The sequence below is a fragment of the Sinohyriopsis cumingii genome, chromosome 8, assembly GCF_028554795.1.
Source record: "Sinohyriopsis cumingii isolate HCF-2022 chromosome 8, ASM2855479v2, whole genome shotgun sequence".
NCBI lineage: Eukaryota > Metazoa > Mollusca > Bivalvia > Unionida > Unionidae > Sinohyriopsis > Sinohyriopsis cumingii.
Window position 1 is genome coordinate 45,495,867 of NC_142968.1, and position 24,028 is coordinate 45,519,894.

The window sequence follows — 24,028 nt, forward strand, 5'->3', positions numbered from 1 at the left end:
AAAGAGAATTTCATTTTAATTTGGTGCAGTACCTTGGAGCTGTACAGGAAATGTCTAGCTATTCTTGTTGTTCTAGGGCTTAATGCTATTTTCAGCACAAAATAGGCTATACATGGCAGCCAGTATAACTGGTGAAGGAAGAACCCTGGAAAACCCAGGGAAGAACCACCAACCCATGAGACAAGAAGCTACTGGAAGGCTTTCCCACGTACCCACGCTAACTGAGCCTTGGACTCGAACCCACGCAGACAGAGGTGAGAAGGTGGTGATCTGGAACGGTGCGCACTTTAGACCACTCAGGGCCCTGGAAATGACTAGCAATGAGGTAAGAAATTTACAGAACAAAGTATTTCAAAGAACTGAAGTTTTGGATTGCAGTATCTGTAACCTTGGCCTGTCTGGGTGCCTCATCATCCATCAGAAAATGGTCAACTATGTAATCCACAGCATTGCAAACTAGATAAAAAAAATTAATTCTGTGTAATTCAGGTGATGACCTGGTCTCCTCATCCTCACACTTCTCAAAATATGCCCTGGCTTCAGCCCCAAAGACAAGCTACATTTCCAACTATTACTGTCCTTGTTAACAGATTGTCCGCACAGAAGTAGCAGCTAAAATAACATCTGGTTTGAAAAATCTAAAAGCCAGATTTGTAAATATTTCAATGCCCCAACTTTCATATCAGATACGTCTTTGGAACAACAGACTGCAGACTAATGTATATGACATAAAACTGCAGGGCTCAGAAAAACCATTATTCTCTATCCCTGACCAGGTAAAAATTGACTGTGCCCAGTAAAACTTTACATACCTACTCATCCATGGGTCAGGTGGGTGCCAATTTGCACCTCAGGAATAAATCCGAATGTATTTTCTACCCATTACAAGTGCCATAGGTCATTTAGTATGCATCACTTATTGATTACTTTAGCCTACTTGTTGTCAGTATAGCAGTATAGAATATGTCACAAAGGAAGTGGCCTTTGTTTCTTTACACTGGTACCTTGTGAAATATGACCAAATTATGTTGCAGTTTTATCACTGTGATGTGAAGAAAGTTTCTCTTTTAATAAAGCGACAGAAAATGTAAAAATGTCATGCCAAAAAGAAAATGCTAATATATTTCTGTAAGTGATACTAAATATTTCCAACTTTTGACTTGAGTACTGAAATTGTGTTCACCTTTTTCCACCTATTTTCATACAATGCGTGTCACAGTAATCTATAAAGAATGTAATATTGAGACAACAGCTGACTGGTCAAAACTGAATTGGGGTCATGACCTAGAAACATTCTAATTATTCTGACCAGCCAGCAGTCTTCCCTTATATGGCACCACCAAGTAGCTCTCTAGCATGGAAATTTGACTGAAATAAATTGTGCAGTACTAAAGCTGGTGAAATTGAGATGGCTGGAGTTCCTTAGTAATCTATCAGACAAATGTAGAGTTTCATTTTGGGAAGAGTTATCATTAGTAATGGTATTTTACAAACAACATCTGTCATAAGGTCAAAAGACCGTAACAACGACAGGCTTGAGGGCAACCAAAACAACAACTATTTACATCAGCCTTTCTTTTTTCTAGCATAAAATGGTAACAGCTGAGGACTTTCTGATTTGTAAGATGTATTGATCCAGTAATAATTACCCTGTAGCTTTCTAGCCTCAGTGAAGTTGCGAAAGAATGGGCAGTCTGTTAAAATCAGTTCAAACAACTTGTCAACCGGCATCTGGTAAACCTCGTTATGTGCCAACTTAGGTAGATGCTCATGTTCAGAACATACGACTTCACCTGGAAATAAATACATATACATGCAAATAAAACTTAATATGCTTAATGGTCATTCAGAACAAAATTTCAGATGTAATTCAGACAGTTTTAGGGTTTTAAATATCAATACAATTTTTATTTTTCTTCTAATATTGAAAATAAATAAATATGGTAATTCACCATAATCAAAGCAATTGAAATAATGATGGCTTACAGGGCTGAAAGTGATGAGAATTTATATAAGATCTAATGGTAAAAATGAACAAGAGATGCTGCTATTTATGGTTAATTTTTAAATCTTGTAACATACCGCTACAAAATAATCTTTATAATATTATAAACATTTTCTTGTTTTTAATTTGTTACAAGAGAATTTATATCAACATCTAAAACTTTATTTGAGGAACTGATCGTGATCATTTCCTTTTAGCTGTCTCAATTATTGCCATCTGGGGAACAAGGAAGATAACTACTACAAAGCCTAATTAGTTACTTAAATTTGAGATGTCACGTTTTGCATATAAAACTGGTCTAAACTGCAAACGAATATAACAAAACCTTTGTTACTAATTGTTAGTAAGACCATACAGTTTGTTACTATTATTAGTAATGTAAATTATATTTGGTAAAAGAGATGGATACCATACCACTGACATAAGGGGATTTAAATCCCTATAAGCCATAAATCTTATTAGGATGTATGCCAATAAAAAAATGCATAATTTGAATTGATACATGCAGACAGATATTCAAAAATAAATTCTAAAATATCTGAATTTATTTTATACTTAAATGTGGAATATAGACTTATTGGCAAAATAATTTTCTTATTTTGTTTCATTCCATTATATTACATGTGAAAAATATAACCTTATACTTTCACATGTGACAAATATATCCTTGATTTGTGTGTGACTACAGAAGTTTTACTTGCAAAAAAAAAAAGAGTACCTTGTGAGCTAGTACAAATAAATAGAAACTGCCTAACATTTCAGACATGGAAATTAATGTTTGATAATAAAATCTGACTAGATGCCATTATCATTTTGCCAAATTATTTCCCCTTACTGCCTTGACAACAACGACAAAAAGCCATTGCGATGCATTCTTGAATTGGACAAATAGTTTACTTTCTTAAATCATCTATTTATATGATCAGGCTATGAAAGCGAGGTGAATTAAAAAAAAAAGAAATTGGAGGTGTATACTGTGCCAAAGAGTAAGTTTAATCTTTTAAACTTTAATTTTGGAGCAAGTTTGGTATATAATAAAACGAAAATATTCTTTTACTATGTTAATACTGGATATATTTCATCTTGCGATACCAAAAACTACATAGTTTAACTTGTGGTTTAACCATTCGTTAAAATAACATGATGAATTATACAAGGTATTAACGTAGCAAAAGAAAACATCATTTATATGTCATTTTGATCATTATGCAACCCTGGACTGCAAAACAAGTAGTGAAATTGTTACTTGCTGTGTATTGCAAGCCTAATTCAAACGATATAGTGAGTATCTCCATTTGTAAGCTGCTGTATGTACTCCCAATATCATATGATTTGGTAACATTAAAAGAAGTAACAGAATTAACTGCTGACACTGACAGTGATGCTTACAGGTACAATGACGATCACAAGAGTGTTATAAAAGCTATACATATTTCTCACCCATGCAACAGAGAAATATAGCTGTTTTGCTAACCTTACTTTTTCTTATCTTAGTCTAGTCATCTCAGACCAGTTGTCTCAGTCAAGGTGTCCACGCGCTCAGAACTACTTTTAGAAAAAGAAGACATACACATACTATGTCGAGCTTTTTTGGTATTATGCTAGTTCGTTCCACGAAGCATGGTCAATTTTATCCTATATGCAGGCCTGGCTCAATACATTTTCAGGTCAACGTCATTAAAAGTAGCTAAAGGTACGTAACTAGTTTTAAATACTTTGTGTGAAACAAATTATATACTATTAGCTACACTGAATGACGCTGACTTGAAAAATGACTGCTACAGATAGGATAAAATTCTCAATGCTGAATGAAATGAACTATGACAGAAAACACGGATCCATGCACATAGACTATAGACCTATACACCTGACATACCAATAATATTTAATGACAAATAATGCGCTTACCAGCCAGAAGGAATTATTTAACCGTCAACACATTCATTCATAAGCATATTTCACGAAGGTAACACTTGCCATATTTCCAAGACAGAAAAATAAATTTCCAAAGAATCTGTGAACTTGAAAGTTTAACACATGGTTATCCACCAGGGTCCATATTTGGAGGGTCATTTATACATGGGGGTTTACTTTACAATCAATATTAAGGACAACACAAGTATGTCACAAATAGTTTCACCTCCTCCAACGAAAAGAAGTTATATACGAAAGTGTCACAGATCACTAATTACCTGTTAATATCCCTAGCATGGACATTCAAGCTACATGTAATTTTTCATATAAAAATAGCCTATAAACTACAACATGGGTGTGAACCCAGTATCATTTCATTATTTACAAAATAATTTTCTGAATTGGAACTGACGAAAAGGAAACACTTTAATGTAATAAGTATCAGCTATTTATTGTTAATTTCATATAACATCCATATATTAAATGTGATAAAACCTCAGTACCATAATACTATGCAATGTTTTATGTTGTTATTTTGTTTGGCTCACACATAAAAACTGAGTACTTCGGATGACACGGTCATGTGACAGTCCTCATTAACTTATTTGTATTAATGCCTCGCATATAAACATTGGCGCTTGAACTATATTGCAAAAGTGATTTCTTTTTTACTTTAAAGGAAATTATTGGATGAAAAAAAAAAAAAACTAAGTTGGATTTTGAACCAAGACAAGGAAATCCCAGTCGCCGGGTTACATTGTCTCCTCCCCCCCTCGCCAAGCCTCGTGGGAAGGCAAATAATGTAACCCCTTGACTGGGATTTCATCGTCTCAGTCCAAATCCCAACATAGATTCTATATATCTCACCATTATTCTGCAAGCGAGACAAAACATATGACAAACAGCCAGCCAAGCAGATAAATGATAACAACAATGATTTCTGTTAGTTTGTATACTCTTTTATTCCCACCCAATTATATTCAGATTATCAAAGAGTTTGCATCACTCTTCTCAATAACTGTCTAATTCCAAGACCTGTGCATAAACTGAAATGATAAACTATGACTTCTAGTAATACAACAAAGATCTCCTGGTTATTCAACTTAAAAAGGAGGAAAAAATACCACTTGTCTCCTTTACAAATTAATACACATTAACTAGTCTCAGGAGGAAATGTTTGTGTTAAAAGATGTATTACACTGATTGGACAAGTTACAGTAATTAATCCCACTTTTTATTAAATAAAGGTCTTTGCAAATTGTGCTTGTATTGCAATAAATGGGCATTGCAAACTGTATGTGTTTTGCAATAATGGGACAAGTGATAGTAATTAACTCCAATTTAAATTAAAAATAATGCTCTCTACACGATGTGCATGTATTATAATAACTGGAAAAATGACAGTAATTAATCACACTTTGAAATAAATTACAGGTCTTCGCATACTGTGCTTTTATTACACTAAATGTACAAGTAAAAACATAATTAATTCCACCACCAATTTCTCATCTTTCACAAATAAAGATGAGGAAAAAAATAAAATAAGACTGTCCTCACCACCACCATTATCTTCCTCTGTGGTATCACTCAAGTCTGTTGGTGCCTCATCATTGTTCCCAGCTTGTGACATGTCAACAGCCTTTTTCAACCCATAATTCTTTTCAACCAGAACATGGTCAATTTCATCAGGGTTGCTTTGGTTCTGGATGTCAGACAATGGGGCTATATCTGAGGAATCAGTCTGCATATCCTGTGGGATTACAATTTAGAACTAGCATTACAAAATAATTGAGTTGATTCATCATCTGATTCCAACAGTAAACTGAAATGTGCAAAATGGTTGTCCATTATTTATCAGGTCTCAGTTATCCATAAATGGCAGAGTCTGGAATTTTGTCAAAGTCGAGAATGATCCTTTAAAAGTGTCAGCATAATCCTCTAGATGCTTGGCAGTGGATACAAAGGGTACAGTAATTCATATGCAGTACAAATGCTAAACTAGAATGTCTTCCAGGGAATGCCATGGAATATCCATATACTTCTTATTACGCATATTCTCCATTGCTTTCCCATTTTACTTGACCCTGGGGTCATAAATAAAATAATCCATAACTTATGTGATATGTCTCATAATCTGAAATACCTGAACACGCATACAAACTCAATTGTGCATGTGTAAAGGGGGGATTTTCTCTTTTCATACTTGCTCCTTGTTTTTCTAACAAATATACTGGACACGATGTCCAGCATGTACTCAACAATGGCATTAAACCTCAAAATACCAAAAACCAAAACCAAACTAAAAACTGGATTGCATTCTTTGGCAAGTGGAAGAACTCTGTGTAACCCCAAACCCGTGAATTTTAATAATCGATTTCATGGTTAACCTTCTTGCCTTCCTTTGGAGGCATAAGAAAGTATGTTAAAAAAAACATAAAAAATGATTACATAGCATATAAATTGGGAACTATCTGTAAAATTGTGCTAAATTAAATTAATATGTCAAAATCTTGTTCATTATGAAACTCATTGGATACCCTTGTTATAAAAGCCTATCTTCTAAATCTGATAAAAAAAACATAACAGAAAGAGTCCCTAAAGTGTTGACTAGCTCAGCCAATCAGATGCAAGATCACCTCATTAATATGCATTCATCTTACTCAAAATTGTGCCCAATTTATTTAATACTATTTATCAATGTACTCAAAACTGGATCAGAAACACAGTCTAGATAATGGCAACAAGCTCAGCCTATCTGACGCAATATCCCCCAACATAACATATGGCTCTTGTCATAAGCCTATATTCCAGGTATGAGTAAAACCTAATTTCAAACAGACCTCTGGAAAGGTAGCAAACACTTCTAGTCAAATGCAAGATCATATCATGCATGCGCATGGATTTTGGTCATTATCAAACTAATCCAATATTTGAATGATATAAACACAGCTTCCAGAGCATTAACAAGATCAGCCAATCAGATGCAAGATCACCTCATTAATATGCTTGGATCTTGCTCATAAATAATTACTCCAAGATGCCGATGCTACAAGCCAATATTCCAAGTTTGATCAAAATCGCATTGGAAATCTGACTTTAAAAATGGTAAGATACTCAGTTTGATGCAAGATTTCACTAAAAGGCATGTTGTCATGCTCATTAACGAACTCATCTGAGAAAATAGTGATATAAGAATATATTCCAATATGTGTTCTACAATAAGAATGATAGCACTGAAAGGGAGGACAGACAGACAGATGGCCACACTACAATGGTACCTATATTTGATCTATCAAATTTTTGGGTATAAAACAATAAACAGAAATATGTTACTAATGAGGGTTTCTCATACAAGAGTGGCCATGCATCTAAATCAGCCAAAGGAACGTACCACTTTACAGTTATGACCCAAAGCAAGTGATTTTGTGCACTATAGTGAAAATTTAATTTGTACCTTGCTTTGGCTTTCACAAATCTCTCCTTTTGTTACTATGACCTTTGACTTCCTGTCCATGCCATTGACAAGTGCTTCAATTTTCATCATTCCATTCCGAATTTGCAGCATGACCACAGGGAAGATTATGTTTAACATTAAAATAAGAGAGAGAGCCTCTTGCAAGAAGTCTGACTGGTTGAAAAATGTTATACAAACATTGACCCTTGGGATTTCCTGGCCTCAAACTGTTTTACTAGGTCCCTTTCTGTAACTTGTGTAGACATACTGATAACAGAGGGAATTTGTGATCAGCTTTCCCTACCATGAGACAAAACTATCCTGGATTTTGACCCCGAAAAAGTTATCAAAGAGATTGGGTTATTTTATCAGTGGTCTGATGTAAATTTATACACAATTCAAAAGACAAGCTTTCATAAATCACCCTATATCACACCACTTGAATTATCTACTCCATTTATAGCATCTACATGACATAATAAATCAAAGTGACACTATTTAAGTACACTATGCCCATGATGCTGTAAATAAAAGATCTGTGATTTTCATAAAAGTAGGAGATATAAAGGAAGATTAGCGTGATTTTATTTTCAGATTTGAGTTTGGAAATTAACCACCTCTGAATGAGAATCTGCTTGATCATCATGAATGACAATATTACAAACTTGAACATTTATCTGTGAATACTAACAATGTAGGACACGAATGTACTTTAATTTGTCAACTCAACCTTCATAATTAGCTGATACAACACTTTCTGCCCACCAAAGCAATTTTAATTCTAGTAAAAGAAACAGTTACCATCTATACTCATTTATAGGTCAAGTCAAACTGCAAGCAATAAAGATCCTGACAGCATAATGTGCCTGCAGATAAGAGCCTATGTCGTTTGTTCTACTGATTACTCTAAACAAACTGCACAGACTCAGATCTGCCGGTGCATTATGGGATGGCAATTTGGGATCTGTGCAGTTTGCAGTTCAGCTTGTCTAATAAGCGTGTCTATATGGTATATAATGTTTTGATTAGTCCACACCTTTCCCGGTCAATTTGTCTGAAGCAGGTGCAAATATGAAGCTAATTTTAGCCATTATATTGCTGTCAGTGTCAGACCCGGCTCTGCTCACTTGTTTTAGTAATACACATTTCTGACACTCTATCACAGACTTAAAAATTCATTTTAACAGTCTAGTTAGATTTACTGCAAATATCTCAATATACATACAAGAATAAAATTATTTGAAGCTGCACATTTCAGTGTGACCATGTCAATGTCCAAAAAAAGATTCACAAAAAATTAATTTTTAAAATCCACTCAAAATAAAATCTATGACTTCACTGTGCAATACAAGTTAAATATTTTTACATCTGATCTCAACAAAAAAAATATTTCTGACAATTTTTCGGTCATATCACTATGATGTTCTGCAGTATGGCAGTTTATAGTGATGTCTTTCACTGGGGCATCATGCCTCAGACATGTAGCATCCTGTCCCACCCAGTCTCATTATCCTGACACCAGGCTGATTAATGCTGAGTGCCAAGCAAGGCAGCTGATAATACCATCTTTGGTATGACTTAGCCAGGGTCTGAAGACCTCCTGCATCCAAGGTGGATGCTCTAAGCACCACAGCAGTTAACTGAAAATCCACTTACCCCACTGGACCAATTAAGAAATGTTAAGAAATTATTTTGACACAAAGTTCAAAATGCTATACTTCAAAATTTAACAAAAATATAAAAATGTTTGAAACTAAATTTCCATGCATATTTGCCTCTCATAATAGTGTACTTCAGACAAATAAAATATGTCACCTTCTCAACTAAAATTGTTTCTTTAAAATCTGATGTCACAAAAACAATATTTTCTCCAGGTCTTATGTAAACCAGTACTCTTAGTTGCATTAACTGAACACTGACAAATATCCATGTTTCTCAAAGTTAAAAATGGAAAATAAGAGATGAATTTGTTATATAAATGTTATGATACCAATCAGTAAAAACAGTACCATGAAGTCTCTTTATTACTTCATGTCATAGTACATGTACTGTAAATGTAGCACAGCCCTAGGAAACACTCACTCCATACATCAATACAACCAGTGGCTATCAACTCTTCACATAACGAATTAAAATATAGAATAATTGTCTCAGTTCTTTTAGGGTGCAGAGCTCTCAAGCTAGATCTGTAATAAAGGGACATTGTTCAAATATAGCAGAGCTAAGTCATGCTAGGCATGTTATGCTGGAGGAAGTGGGGGGGGACAAGGGCATGCTCTATCTGATGTTTTGTGAACCTTGCACTTTAGATGCTGCAATCTGAGATATCTTTATGTTTTATGCCATGAAATATTTTTTAACAAAAACTGAAATGTTGCAAAGACTATTTATTAATTAAACATAAAATTCTCATCACTGTCCTGTAAAGCTGCTGTGTAAGTCTTATGATCTGTGACAAATCTAAATGCACGAGAAATACCACTAGCTACATGAAAGTATGACACATGCATGAGTCTTCTGGTACTTGACTCATCTGAGGGTGACACAAATTGTACTCGAGACTTTTAGAAGTCAATATTCCCCTAGTTTATTTAGCTTAGCTATCAAACATTCACATTTATTAGTCCTTATTATCAGAGCCCTATCAAATACTCAACATAGAAATAGTGGTCACATATATGCACTTTGCTTTATCGAAAAAGCTTACAGATTTTGATATAATTAAACTTACAATCTTCATATTGTGGCGGGATCTACTGGGGGTCCCAGCGGGGGGAGGGGGAGGAGGAGAGGGGACTGAATATTAATATTAATTAACTGAATATTACTAATCTACCAGGGTCTTTCGAGAACTTCAAAATCAAAATGGTGCATTTTCAGTAAATTCAAGGTTCATTTTAGGCAAATGATACATGTTAATTTTCAAGTTTAAATGGCAAGTCACTTAAAATACGGGACAGACCAGATTTAGATTCAGTGGGGCACTGGGCATCAGGCTAACTGTTTTTTTTTTCTCAGCCCTCTATACCAAGGAGCTTGCAGTAAATCTTTAAGCTTGTGTCTTCCTTCCATTATAACATCAAGCACAACCTACATGGAGGTTGTAGCTGGTTGGATTTAACAGACGTTTTAACACATTACTAGCTTAATCATGCAGAGAAAATAGGAAGAAAGTGCCTTCCCCAAGGTCTCTCAAATGCATCCAATCAGCTAGCCTTGAATGGTATCACACCCATCTCAAAGAGAAAAATCTAGAAAATCAAAATCTGCAAAAATGACGAATCTGTTGTAAATCTGCAAACTCATTGAAAAGTTCAGAGTTTGAGGACCCCACCCCTATGACATTCAGTTTATGATGTTGGATATTTACAAAGTTTATAAGGCATGTCATTCTTCCTGTTTCTAAGTAGTTCCAAAGCACTTTTGAGTAGGTAAATGAGTGTAATTTTCTCTTTTGTTCTCAACTGCTCTGTTTCAGAGGTGATGTAGGTCTTGTGTTCAATGCAATTTGCAGCAACAAAAAAAAATTAAAACCTTTTATGTGTGTGTGATTTGGATTTGTGACATCACTTAACAATTTTTCAGTCATATCTGCAGTGTGGCAGTTTATAGTCATGTCTAGCACTGGGTCATCGTGCTGCAGATACCTAGCATGATGTCCCACCCAGTCACAGTATCCTAACACCAGGCCGACCAGTCCTAACACAAACATGTTAAAGCTGAGTGCCTAGCAAGGCAGCTGTTAGTACCATTTTTATAAGTCTTTGGTATGAATCAGCCAGGGCTTGAACCCATGACCTCTTGCATCTGAGGCAGACACTCCAACCACTAGGCAAAAGGAGCAGTTCTAAAATCTTTTATAATAAAAATAATAATAATAATAACAATAATATTAAAAATAACAACAACAGTGATATCAGTATATAATTTTTTTAAAACTTTATTGCATATTTCTGAGGTTTGGAAATACATGCATAGGAGTCAACTTGTACAGTTTACCCATAATTTGTAACATTTTTTCCCTTTTTCATCAGTGTATGGCCGTACAAATGTTTTGTACATTTTTTGTGGTACAAAATTTGTAATTTTAAATTATTATTATTTTTTGTGTGTGTTCATCTAGGACTACGGGAATAAATTTTTTTGGAATGATAATTCAGTGAGACTAGTGTAGCCCGAAACAACCAATCCAATCATACTCAAAACCGCACTTTTCCTTTGATAATGAAACAAGTTTCGTCCATGGTTCAACTCCTGCGTGTGAAGATCTTGTCGATTATCACTCTGAAATTTGACACTCAATCAAAATTTTAATTGACTAAATGAGCTGACAGTGTGTAGTAGGATATTTTCTTATTTTATACATTATTATTTTATTATTTATACTTGTTACTATTGAATGCATAAAGTTAACAACAATTTTCTCTTTACACAGTGTGGCAGTCATGTTGGTGTGACCGTAATTTGTCTGACTCTTCTGTGTGGTGATAAAGTCAATTTAATAAACTTTAACAATATACAAAGTAAAATTAAATGACTGATTTTAGCACTGGCAGTTTATTGTGGTGTTATAGTTTTGAGTTAAATTTGTCAGATACGTATTGCAAACAGGAAGATACTTTGCCATAATGACTGATGTAGTACAGACACTGAGTGATGTCATTCTCATGGCTCGAAAATATAAGACACTGCCAATTTATATCAAGTTTGTGACCAAAATCGGCACACCATATAGCAAATTCATAACTTTTCAAACACCAGATATGCAATTTTAATAGAAATGATCGACAGCTTAGAAGTTATAAACTTCTGGACTGCTACTGTGTTAATTTTTTTTATTTCTAGATTTCAATTTTTGGAGAGTTCTTAGCATAGTATCTTGGGGTTTATGGGGAAAAACATAAATTCATAACACATTTGTAATCGGGAGATCTTCCTATATCACACTGTCAAATCTAAAAAATTTGAATTATTTTTTATTTATTTCTCTCATCTAGTAGAAATATTCCATCCATCAAATGGCTGGGCCTAACTCAAAGAAACGCAAGCTTGAAAACACTGACCGAGGGCGTGGCAAGTGTCAGGCTGATTGGATTAAAGTCTTTCCTGGCACTGTAGAAGTATCCAAGTTTGGTTCTTCACATGCTTTTTTTATAAAATATGCAGTAAAGACATTAAAGTGGTGGTGTTGAGCATAGAGGAACACTTCAGGACAAAACTGCATAACAGAAATTGTGAAATGAAGGGAGCATCCATCAAAATCTTCTTTGCTTAACAAAAGCAGGAAGATGATAGTAAAAAGAATGAAATAAAGTTTCAGAAATATAAATAATTATACAAAATATGTGTAAAAAATACTTTTGCTGTTTTAAAACTGTTGTTCTTATATAATGTATGGATACATTTTTTTGTGAAAGTTTTTTTTTTTGTCTTGGTAAGGTTTTTATTGGTCTTGTGTACAGGTTTTCATCTCAAGGGGTTGACACCTATGCACAAGGTAGACTCATGCAAGTGGCAGATCATTATTCTTCAGAACCATCACTAGCTCAGCAGTTAAGAAATGGAACTCATGTACTTAGTACTGGCTAATGTGGTCTGTCCCTGGACAAGGCACTTTTACTCCCTTAATAGGGGCCCCGAGTGGCCGAGTGGTCTAAAGCGCTCTCCGTCACGGATCACTGCCATCTCACCTCTGTCTGCATAGGTTCGAGTCTCGGACTCGGCCAATGTGGATATGTGAGAAAGCTTGCCGGTAGCTTCTCATGGGTCGGTGGTTCTTTCCGGGGTTTTCCCGGGTTCTTCCTCCACCATTAATACTGGCTGCCATGTATAGCCTATCTTGTGCTGAAAAATGGCGTTAAACCCTATAACAACAACAACAACAACAACTACCTTAATAAGTTATAAAATTTGCATTATGCAACAAAATCATAAAATACAGGACTGTTCTTCTCTTCAAAAGTCATGCTCCACACAATATTAATATATCCTGATCAGATTAAATCATCACCAACTTAAATAATCACTTATCTTAGTCTGAACCATGACAAAACACTGATTCAGAACTGATTCTCAGCTTACATTGTGAGCCATGAACCGAAACTTTGCCTACCAATTAGAGTAAAGTTTAAAATAACGAATGACCACTGCCCATATGAAAAGGGTTGTTATCTCATTCAACTTCTCAAAGATTTAAAAAAAAAAAAAAAATAGGTAGCTTCAAATAAGAGAAACAGATAAAGATATAGAACTATACCATTTCAGCCGTTTTACACAAATACTTTTCCCGCCATCCAGTACATGAATTGTCTAAACCCTGTACCCCAATAATAAAATTGTCCTCACTTCCAAATTCGACATACCGACTACTTTGAGCTATATTGACAACCAAGGTAAATAGGTAAATGCATGCACAATATGGTTTCACACAAGATTGCTTTATCTAAACAATGCCTTGCTCACAAGCTAGGTTTAGTTTGCACAGATCAAGTTGCCACTGTAGATATGCTCCAGCAACCGCTTCATTAAGGACTGTTTAGTTTGGAAACACCAAGCCTGTGACTACAGTCTGCAGTCAAGTTTTGCATATGATATTTTATATTGGAAATTTGCCACGGGAAAATTAAAAAGGCCATTGTGACCAAGTGACTGATATTGTAAATGTGACTGTATGGACAGATTTGATCATATTTCCATTTTCTCAATCCCAGTTTATTAATCCAGGTGTCTACCCAATGAAATGACCTTTTGGAACATAAAGACAGGTAGTATTGAGATCATATATTTTTATACTCAATCCTCTAAATTCATATATTTTTGTGGGTATCACAATATTTTGTGTTTTTGTGATCAATGACATTTATTAGTATCATTACTAACTGTATTTCTGAAAAATTACAATTACCTGTATATCACTAGCACTTATATTACTGGCATCACTAGCATTGGTGTTTGTAACAACTGACATTTACTGGTATCTTTGGTACTAACATTTGTGAAAAATGACATTTACCTGGATGAACTACTTAACTTTGAAGATCTGGAAAAAGGTCTTGCTCATCCTGTATAGAAAACAATCTTTGTTGGTTCTTTAGATCATTGATTTAGCAACAATTAAATTCATGACAATTTGTGCACCCATAATAAATAGGGAATTTACAGTGTTATATAAATGCTGTAGGGATGTTTAGAATTAAAGAATTGTGGAGGACTATGGGCCATGTTCACTGAAACATAATTATGAAAGTGCAGTCAAAGCACAGTAACAAATGTTGACAACTATGCACAAGGTAGACTCGTGCAAGTGGCGGATCATAAGCAGTGTAAATCTAACTTGGCTTAGATATCAGTAATGTAAAGTTCTTACCAAATTTAGTTTCAATCAACAAAATCCCTAAAAATTACATGTACTGTATCAAAATGGCAGCTCAAACCTTAAAATCAAATAGGGGTCAAACCTCCATAACATTATGCCGTTTTTTAAAACTGAAAATAAAAAATTAAACTTCTGTTTTCCTCATGTAAAGTCTCATACCAAATTCAGTTTCCATACATGAAATCTTTTTAAAGTTATTAACACCAACTAAAGCTGAATGCTGTCAAGTAAAACAGGGGTGATAACTCCTTAAAACTGGGTGGAAAACTGGAAATAAGACCTGACCTGGGTCTTCCTAATGAAAAACCTTGTACCAGGCATGATTAACCTATGGACTGCATGCAATGACTTCACACTATGTGGCTGTGGCCATGTAGGCAGGGCTTTTAAAACTTTGCATTTGAATTAATATGCAAAATTAGTGATAAGGAACGTTTCTTGCTCATGTGGCCAGCAACTTAAACATCTGATCTATTTTGGACCCCAGCCAAACAAGTCTGGATGCCCCAACAAGAAAATCCTTCAAAAGTTATCAAGCAGAAACTAAAGAGCAAATTTCAGAATTAACCAGGGGCTATAACTCCATAGGATCTGCCAGAAAAGAGTGAAGATTAAACTTGACCTAAATCTTCTGAATGTAAAGCTTATACAAATTTTATTTCAATACATGAAATACAAAAACATTTACTCACCTGAAACTAAATTTGCATGACATTATGTGACAGACATGATCAGAATGATAGGCATGGGAAAAACAGCATGGGACAAAGATCTGTCTGCCCCGCCATATATTTAAATGAGAGGCATACAAAAGTAACAGAAGTATGATAATATTGTTTCCACTGTGCATGCTGCAAATGCAAACAACCTCACCTTACATGTGTCACAGTGTCAGAAGTTCATAATATCTGTTGAGCACCCAATTTATGTCTCTCCATGAAAAGGTATTTAATATTTTGGCGCTGTTCTTTTTTTATATATTAATATCCATCTACAAAATGTTATCAAACTGGTTCCTCATGTCAGTGATAGAAACCGCCAGCCTCAGTGACAAAACATATGGACATTTTTAGTGAGATATGGTTAATTAAAGTGTTAATTATATGCTGAACATTTCTGTTTTTAATTATAGATTCAGGTAAAAAAAGATCATGTGTAGGTTTCTTGACAATATGAAAAATTAACTTCTGGTTCCATCCTGCTTTGCAGATGAAAGCTTAAATGTAAATCTCTCAGCTCTGTTTAAGGTTCCCACCTGGAAATACTTTGGATTTCAGGGTCAGATAATTATAAAAGCATTGAACAATTAGCAACAAAATGCAGAATCATGCAGAATCTGCAAAATTGTCATGATATAGTTATTCAGGTCATTGGATTGCAATTATTTAAATTTTTTAAATGTTTCTTTTAACTGGCACCATGTTGGCTGTAAAGTGTTTATGTGCCATTAAACTGTCTGACTACTACTAATTTCTCCTCAGGTAATACTAATGATCACACCACATACAACAACAACTGAGCCATACAGACATTACATGCAAAGTCAAACAGACCAGGGATTATGATTTAAACTGTACCATTGCTCCTGTATAAAAATATGCATTGTAATGATTGCTAACACTGAGTAATACATGTCATGGTATGTATTATATCAGCACCCAACTATCATGTATTTTATCACAATCAAGCAGGCAAGATACAGCTCTGAGTAGTACCTTCCAGGATAAGCATACATATCCAGAGCTGTACATACATTAGTGTAAGACAATCAGAGTTCAATGCAAAAACTCAATGCTTGAGAGTGAAAAGTTGTTGTTGTTGTTGTTGTTGTGGGGTTTAACGCCATTTTTCAGCACACGATAGGCTATACATGGCGGCCAGTATTAATGGTGGAGGAAGAACCCGGGAAAACCCCGGAAAGAACCACCGACCCTCGAGAAGCTACTGGCAAGCTTTCTCACATACCCACATTGGCTGAATCTTAGACTCGAACCGCCGCAGACAGAGGTGAGATGGCAGTCATCCGTAACGAAGAGCGCTTTAGACCACTCGGCCACTCGGGGCCCCGAGAGTGAAAAGTAGGTCACTGTAATCTACCTTTGTCCCATGGTACCCTTAAAAATGCAACAGTGTGTGAAAAACAGAGTTAAATTGTCTAACTTTTGATTGGGTCTATTATAATTTATGAGGTAAAACAGTCCTTATGTTGGCTAATATTGTCCAATATTGATACAATGGGACAGTGAGACATAGTTCCTACAAGCATTTTATATTAAGAGTCAACTGATCCATAAACTGACAAATCCAGGAGTCACATTCTGAAGTCAACTGACCCATAATCTGCCAAATTTAAGAGTCACATTTATAATTTTAGGAGTCAGTGGACAGTATTAATTGTGTCTAAGTAATACAGTACCTTAATTCCTTTAGTATAAACACACACAACTGCCAAGGAAAGACTTGCATTAATCAACACATAATGCACTGCCACCGGTCTATGTGGTTCTCTTCTTGAACCATCAGAAAAATATTAAAAAAACAGGGCAGATCCTAATCTGCAAGCACACTGTCCACTGGCGTGTATGTCAACTATAATAGTTTTAGCTTATAATACCAGAGAAACATATTAAAACATGGCTTTCTGCACTTGTCCAGAGCAATATGGCAATGAACTGACAGCCACATTGTGAAGTAGGGCAGCTAAATTATCACTATCATATAGTGCTTGTTCAGTACTCACTTTGAAGAAAATCAATAATTGACTAACAGTCACAATGTGGAGTAAGGCAGATAAAATGATTTCTAATGCGTGGTGTTCATTCAATATATGTGCAAATGGATGTGGGCAATTTAATACAGGAAGTAAAAAGCCACATGATGATCAACACTGCTGTGAAAGACCTGAAGGTCTTGTTACTGACAATGAATTTGATATGTGTGATTAATTTTCACAATGAGAGCGTATAATGTATCATCTCTGTCAAAGCTGCATAATTTATGTAATATTTTGACAAGTCAGCACTCTTGTGAAAGCACATGCTTTACACTTGGTTTTACTAATCCTCAAGTTAATTATGAGTGGGCAGTATCTAGCTATATTTTTTACAATGACTTTTCAACTCTCTGGATTTCACATTAAGAAATCATCAATCTTTAATTTGAACATATTCTCAATTATTGTTAAGGTTAGGATATAGTGGGGGTTGGAGTGGGGTTGTAATAAGGATTCAAAAGTAACTCTCTCACCCTAAATTGCAAAACAGATTAAAATTATTTGTGCAAGAATGTGTTGTTGCAATATAACATGTAAAGAACCAGTTTAATGTAAAATGTCTTGTTAAACATAGAACCTGCAATTGAGATACATATATGTGCAAAATTAGTCCTTGTGATGGAAATCTTTTATTACATTAGGAAAACATAAGAAATATTACAATGGAATCAAATACTTCTTAAAAATAGTATTTACAGTGCTAGAACTTTCAGGAAATTCATGTTATGAAATATCTTGTTATAAATCAGCAAACAGCACTTCGATCAAGATTACAAACTTCATACTGTTGCATTTGTTCATAGGTTCATTGTCATACACCAATTCTATTTCATGAATATATACAAAATACAAATTATAATGCTTTAAAACAAAAGGCTAGAGTTGGCCCCAGACATCACCTACAACAAAAATGTATGGGCAGTTGACCAATAAATCTGGTCTAGTTATGATGCTATTTTACTCTAAAAGTTAATTCTAGCATGTGGTAATGGAAGCCATATTGGATGGCATATTCTCATTTTCTGAGCAAAATAGAAAGGCATTACTCTGTGAAATTTGGAGAACTTCTGAAGACCAGTTTTAGAAGTGGTTTGAAAAAAGTGGTTTAAAGTTATTATATTTTTTTTTTTTAGTAGCAATGGTCATAATGAAACACAGATCAGCATCATCTGAGAAAATTTGAAAGGCCTGGATGCTTTCACACAAATTTGGTTCAATTCTTTTGAGTAGTTCTGCAAAGAGGTTTTTCAAAAATGTTTTATATTATTTTTATTTTTAATAGCGGCAGCCTAATCTGACGACTAATTTGCATCATTACATAAACTTAGAAGACCTTTGCACCAGAATGCTTTCTGTCAAATTTTGTCAAAATCTGTTGAAAGATTTTTACACTATAGTCATTTAACAGTTTTTCTATTTTTAGTACAGGTGGCTATGTATTACAGTGTACCCTCATCATGCCTATATGTCAAAATGTATATTTTTTTCTTGTTATATCTGGTACATTCTGCATGATGGTCTGGGCAAGAAACTGTTTAGAATTTTTTTTACTTTTTAGTAACAGTGGTCATATCTGATAATGCATCTGTCATATTGGGTAAAATTCTAACCACACTGGTCAGTTAAAGGTCTTTCTTTGTTTTAGTTAACAGATGCCATTTTTTATGGCCGATCATCAACATTAGTATAAAACTGAAAGGGTTTTATGCTATGATGCTTTGTTAAATTTGGTCAGTTTTACAGTTCTGAGAATTTTGTTTCGGTTTTTAGTAATGGTTACCATATTTGATGGAAGACTTGTATCATTTGCACAAATATAAAAGGCCTTTATGAGTGGTTACTGTCAATTTTGATTAAATTCTGTTTAGCCATTTTTGAACAGAAGTTTACCAATTTTTTTCTTTAGTGATGATTGCTATATTTAGTTAGATTATCATTATTTGCCTTTTCGCCAGGAAGCTTTTAGTCAAAGATGGTCAAATTCTACTAAGGCAGTTATGCATCAAATCCATTTAAAGGTTTTCTTTTTTATTATTAGTAATGACAGTCATATTGAAAATGGTATCAACATGATTTGTACAGTTGTTATAGGCTTTCAAACGAGGATACTGTCAAATATGATCAAATTAAGTTCAGCTTTTTAGAGAAGGCTTTTAGATCTTTGTTTGTTTCAATTTTTAGTAATGGAGGTTTCATCTGATGATGGATTGGCATCATTTGAAATAAAATCGAAAGGATTTTAAGCCAAGATGCTTTATCAAGTTTGGTCAAATTCTGTATTGCAGTCTTTCCGAAAAAGTCATTGTAAGTTTTTATTTAAATGCTTTTAGTAACATCAGCCATATGTGAAGGCAGATTTGTATCATTTGAAAGGTAAATCAAGACATAACACTCTCTGCCATCTTTGGTTGAAATTGGTCCAGTCGTGTCTGATGAGTTGAAAATGTAGACAGATGACTCGTGCCAGACACAGGACCATCACACAAGTTCTTTTGGTCTTATGGACAAGTGAGCTAAAAATGACCTTTTTCTGTATCAAGATTTTCTGATTCTGTTTTTGGTGTTCAGTCAATTCTCATAAATTCTGAGCACTTTAAAATTAATATCTAGGTATCAAATTCTATGCTGGTTACAAGAGTTTGGATACAATAAACTGAAAAATATATATCAAGGTCCATATTAGAGTAAACATTATCGTTAATGAGGGGAGAACTTGAAACAAGCTAACGCTTATAACTCAGTTCACTTTACCTCTTGTTCAATATTATGTACTTTCCTTGATGACTTCTGCAAAATAAAGGTTTAAATCAATTTCCATAATTTGCCTGAATGAAACCTAACAGATATTACAATCAAAAAGCCAGTTTACATGATTTTTTTAATACAAAATCATAGTGAATACAGAAAAATGTTGATTATCCAGAAAATGGTTATTTTTGCTTATACAGATTACTACCACGACCAACAAAGTTTTTGTTTATTACACTGTATGTGTTTATATATGAACCAAATCTGCACATCCTGATGACAACATCTAACAGTGTATCAGCAATCAGAAGCAAGCACAATCAGTTGCAACTATTATCAATTGAATAATGATTAATTAAATTATCTTTCTAAAGTAAAAATAAATTTTACATGGAGAGATAGATACGAGTGGAACCTTTTTATCAAACCATAGCCATGCTAAGTCAGTGCCACTATAATATCTAATTTGTCAAAGGAAATTTAAAGCCAATCAAATGTAATAACTGTCAATCATCAATCAATACTGAGAAATAATGAGAACCATGAATGTGGAAGTATATTGGAAATAAGTGCTACAATAATTATGCATTATTTGATAATGTTGTAATGTTCAAAATCAGATTCAGTTGCCTCACAATCCCCTATTTTGTAAATAATATGACCTTCTTAATGGCTCCTATCACCTATGTATTATTTAATCACTGATGTCAGCTTTTATAAATTTCCGGTATTTTTTGTAGTAATTCTGAAAAAGTCATTGGGGCTATGACCAGTAGAGCTAAAAATAACCGATACATGAATATGATAGCTCACTCACCCACCCACTCAAGTTTCCTTTAACCATAACATTTCAGCAAAAGCCACCAACTAATGATCTTGTGATAACACACTATTTACACTATTTCTCCTATAACAAACACAGGGAATCAAACCTGGTAATCCTTTAAACGAGTCCCAAGAAGGGACAGAGCTCTACTGATCTTAAAGAATTTGCAGAAAATTCAAGATAAGACAGTTATTTTTTAACTGCTGAGTGCTGGAACCTTCTCTGATATTTTTCAGCCCTAGCAAACTTTTAAAATTACTCAATGTGGCATCCATATCTGATGCAAGATCAGCACCATTTTCATTTAGGACCAATTAAACATCATAAGAAAAAAAAGAACAAACATGTAAATATGACAATCCATTCAGGAATAGTAGCGGTAATACTATTTTAAAGACAGCTCCATAGGCCATATTGGATGTCAGTTTGGCACCATTTTCATATAATTCCAGCTTTACTCTAAAGAAAAAAATTCTGGTGAAAACACCATGATGATAAGTCTTTCCATTTAGAATGAAGTAGCAGTAAAACGATTTTCACAAAGACTGCCATGGTGGTCATACTGGATTTAATATCAGCACTGCTTTCATTTTGGATGCAGCTGACATCATAAAAATATCTTTTCAGTGAAAACCTTATTCTGATATGACCTTCCATTCAGGATGAACAGTAATAACAATATTTTCACAAGAGTTGCTGTGACAATCCTATTTGATGTTACAGCAGAACCATTTTCATTTAAGACCAGCTAGACAACATACAAAGTCTCTAAGAAACCTTGACTTTTGACCTTTTGATATTGATATCACTGTTGTTCTTCTTCACCTTAAGTGTGTGCAATCCACCAAGTCTGGTAACTTTAGATGGTGAAAACGCAAGTTAATGTGTTGAAATCAATTTTCTACTTTCAGTCACAGTGACCATGTCCATTGTCCTTTTGATCCCAAAGATTGAAAGGATTTATTTTCCTTACCAAAAGTGGAAGCCATCCAACAAGTTTGGTAAATGAAGATGATGGAGAACTCAAGTTACTGAATGGAAACTGTATTCATTCAGATACAATGACCTTTAACTTTTACCTTTTGATCTTAAAACTAAAAGAATTCTTCTTTACCAAACTGCAAGTCATTTATAAGGTTTGATGATGGAGAACTCAAGTTATTGTTTGGCAACCATTTTTCTTCTGTCACTCAGTCACAATAACCTTGACCTATGACCTTCTTTTAACCTAAAACTGAAAAGCTTCTTCTTTACCCTAAGCCATTCACAATGTTAAATAAATATATATGGAGAAATACAATTATGTACAAATTATTTTTCTTCTTTCAGTAACAATGACCCTGAACTTCAAACTTTTGACCATGAGATTGATAGGATTCTTCTTTACATTAAGTGTATACCATCCACAAAGCTTGTTTATCTGTACATGGTGGATAGCTTGAGATATTGTGCAGTAAATAAAAAACTGGTAAGAGACCAATGGACAGGCAGACAGACATCATATCATCAAATGCTTCTCTTTATGTTGGATATATAAAACATCTGAAATGTCCAAATGCCACCAATGCAGGATGGTTCAACTGGGTTTTAAAAAAAGGACAGAATGAAGATACAATACACATCCACACTAACCTTATTTATCATGCTGTCATCTTTGCCAAGACAGTCCTTGAGATCTTCCATGAGAGGAGATACACAGTCTTCATCACTGGAAGTCAGACCCAGTTCCTCCCCATAACTGGAGCGCACCCAGTGCCACAGTTCCTGTTGGGTCATTTGCTGAAAAGAGGGGATGACATGGAGTCAAAGGTACTGTAAATTATAACTTATTGATGTACACACATGCATGCTTGCATACACACACTCGCCCCATTGCATGCACACACACACACACACAGAGGCACTCATAACATACAAATTATATTTCTTTGGTTTTTAATGAGTGGGGTAAATATCGTCAAAGAAACATTATACTCTCAAAACTGGTTTCTTCTTAAAACACATTTCATGATCAGGATCCTATTTTCAGCAATGAAAGCATGGGCTATCATGGGAAGCAATATACCATTATGGCAATGAAAGCATGGGCTATCATGGGAGACAATTTACCATTATGGCAATGAAAGCATGGGCTATCATGGGAGGCAATATACCGTTATGGCAATGAAAGCATGGGCTATCATGGGAGGCAATTTACCATTATGGCAATGAAAGCATGGGCTATCATGGGAGGCAATTTACCAATATGGCAATGAAAGCATGGGCTATCATGGGAGGCAATATACCATTATGGCAAAACTGCAGAGAGTTCAAGTCAATCAATAATGCATGCAACTTTGACACTAACTGCTAAAGTTACAATAACTAGGAAGCAGGTCATGTCTGAGAGGTGAATCACATATGCACTAGACAAGGGTTAAAGTTGTGTCTTAAGTCGAGTCAAAATCTGCACGAGACAGGGAGGTCTTTGTTCTAGCCTAATGGGATTTTTAAAATGCTTTTTGGACAATGTTTTCAAATATCAAATATTATTTGCCAAAAATAATTGTTTAATACTTTGTAATTTTAGAATGATGTTTTCCAAAAAATATTTTCATGAACTTTGTTCTTGCTCACATTCTAAAGAGCTCTCATGTATTGTTTTCAAGTAAATGTTGCAGTGTGTTTCCCGGTAGTTAAGCAAAGATTGCTACAATTAGTCGTGAATGGGCACCTAATTATCTGAAACAATTCTTGTCCTTTCTTAGCCAAAAATATTTAGTATCATCATGAACTTACCAAAGACTAAAATAATTTAAAATCCGTTGTGTCTCTTCTCATGAAAGATCTATCTCCTTGCCTTTGTGTTGTTTCTGCCATTTTGTGCAGGCTGCAAGGTGTAAGTGTCTCTATCAAAAAATGTGGCCTGGGATAGGGATCAAACATGTGTATGA

General features: G+C 34.6%; 1 protein-coding gene across 1 annotated transcript in view; it reads right to left on the minus strand.

The window, feature by feature from the left end:
• The window catches only part of LOC149793413 (protein Aster-B-like), an 89,635-nt gene that overhangs the window by 40,323 nt on the left and 25,284 nt on the right, over positions 1–24,028 (minus strand). The window contains exons 7-9 of the mRNA XM_089967401.1: positions 22,728–22,874; positions 5,477–5,669; positions 1,650–1,793 (exon numbers count right to left, since the gene is read on the minus strand). Coding sequence (XP_089823527.1) covers positions 1,650–1,793; positions 5,477–5,669; positions 22,728–22,874 — 484 coding nt within the window. The remainder of the gene's footprint in view (positions 1–1,649; positions 1,794–5,476; positions 5,670–22,727; positions 22,875–24,028) is intronic.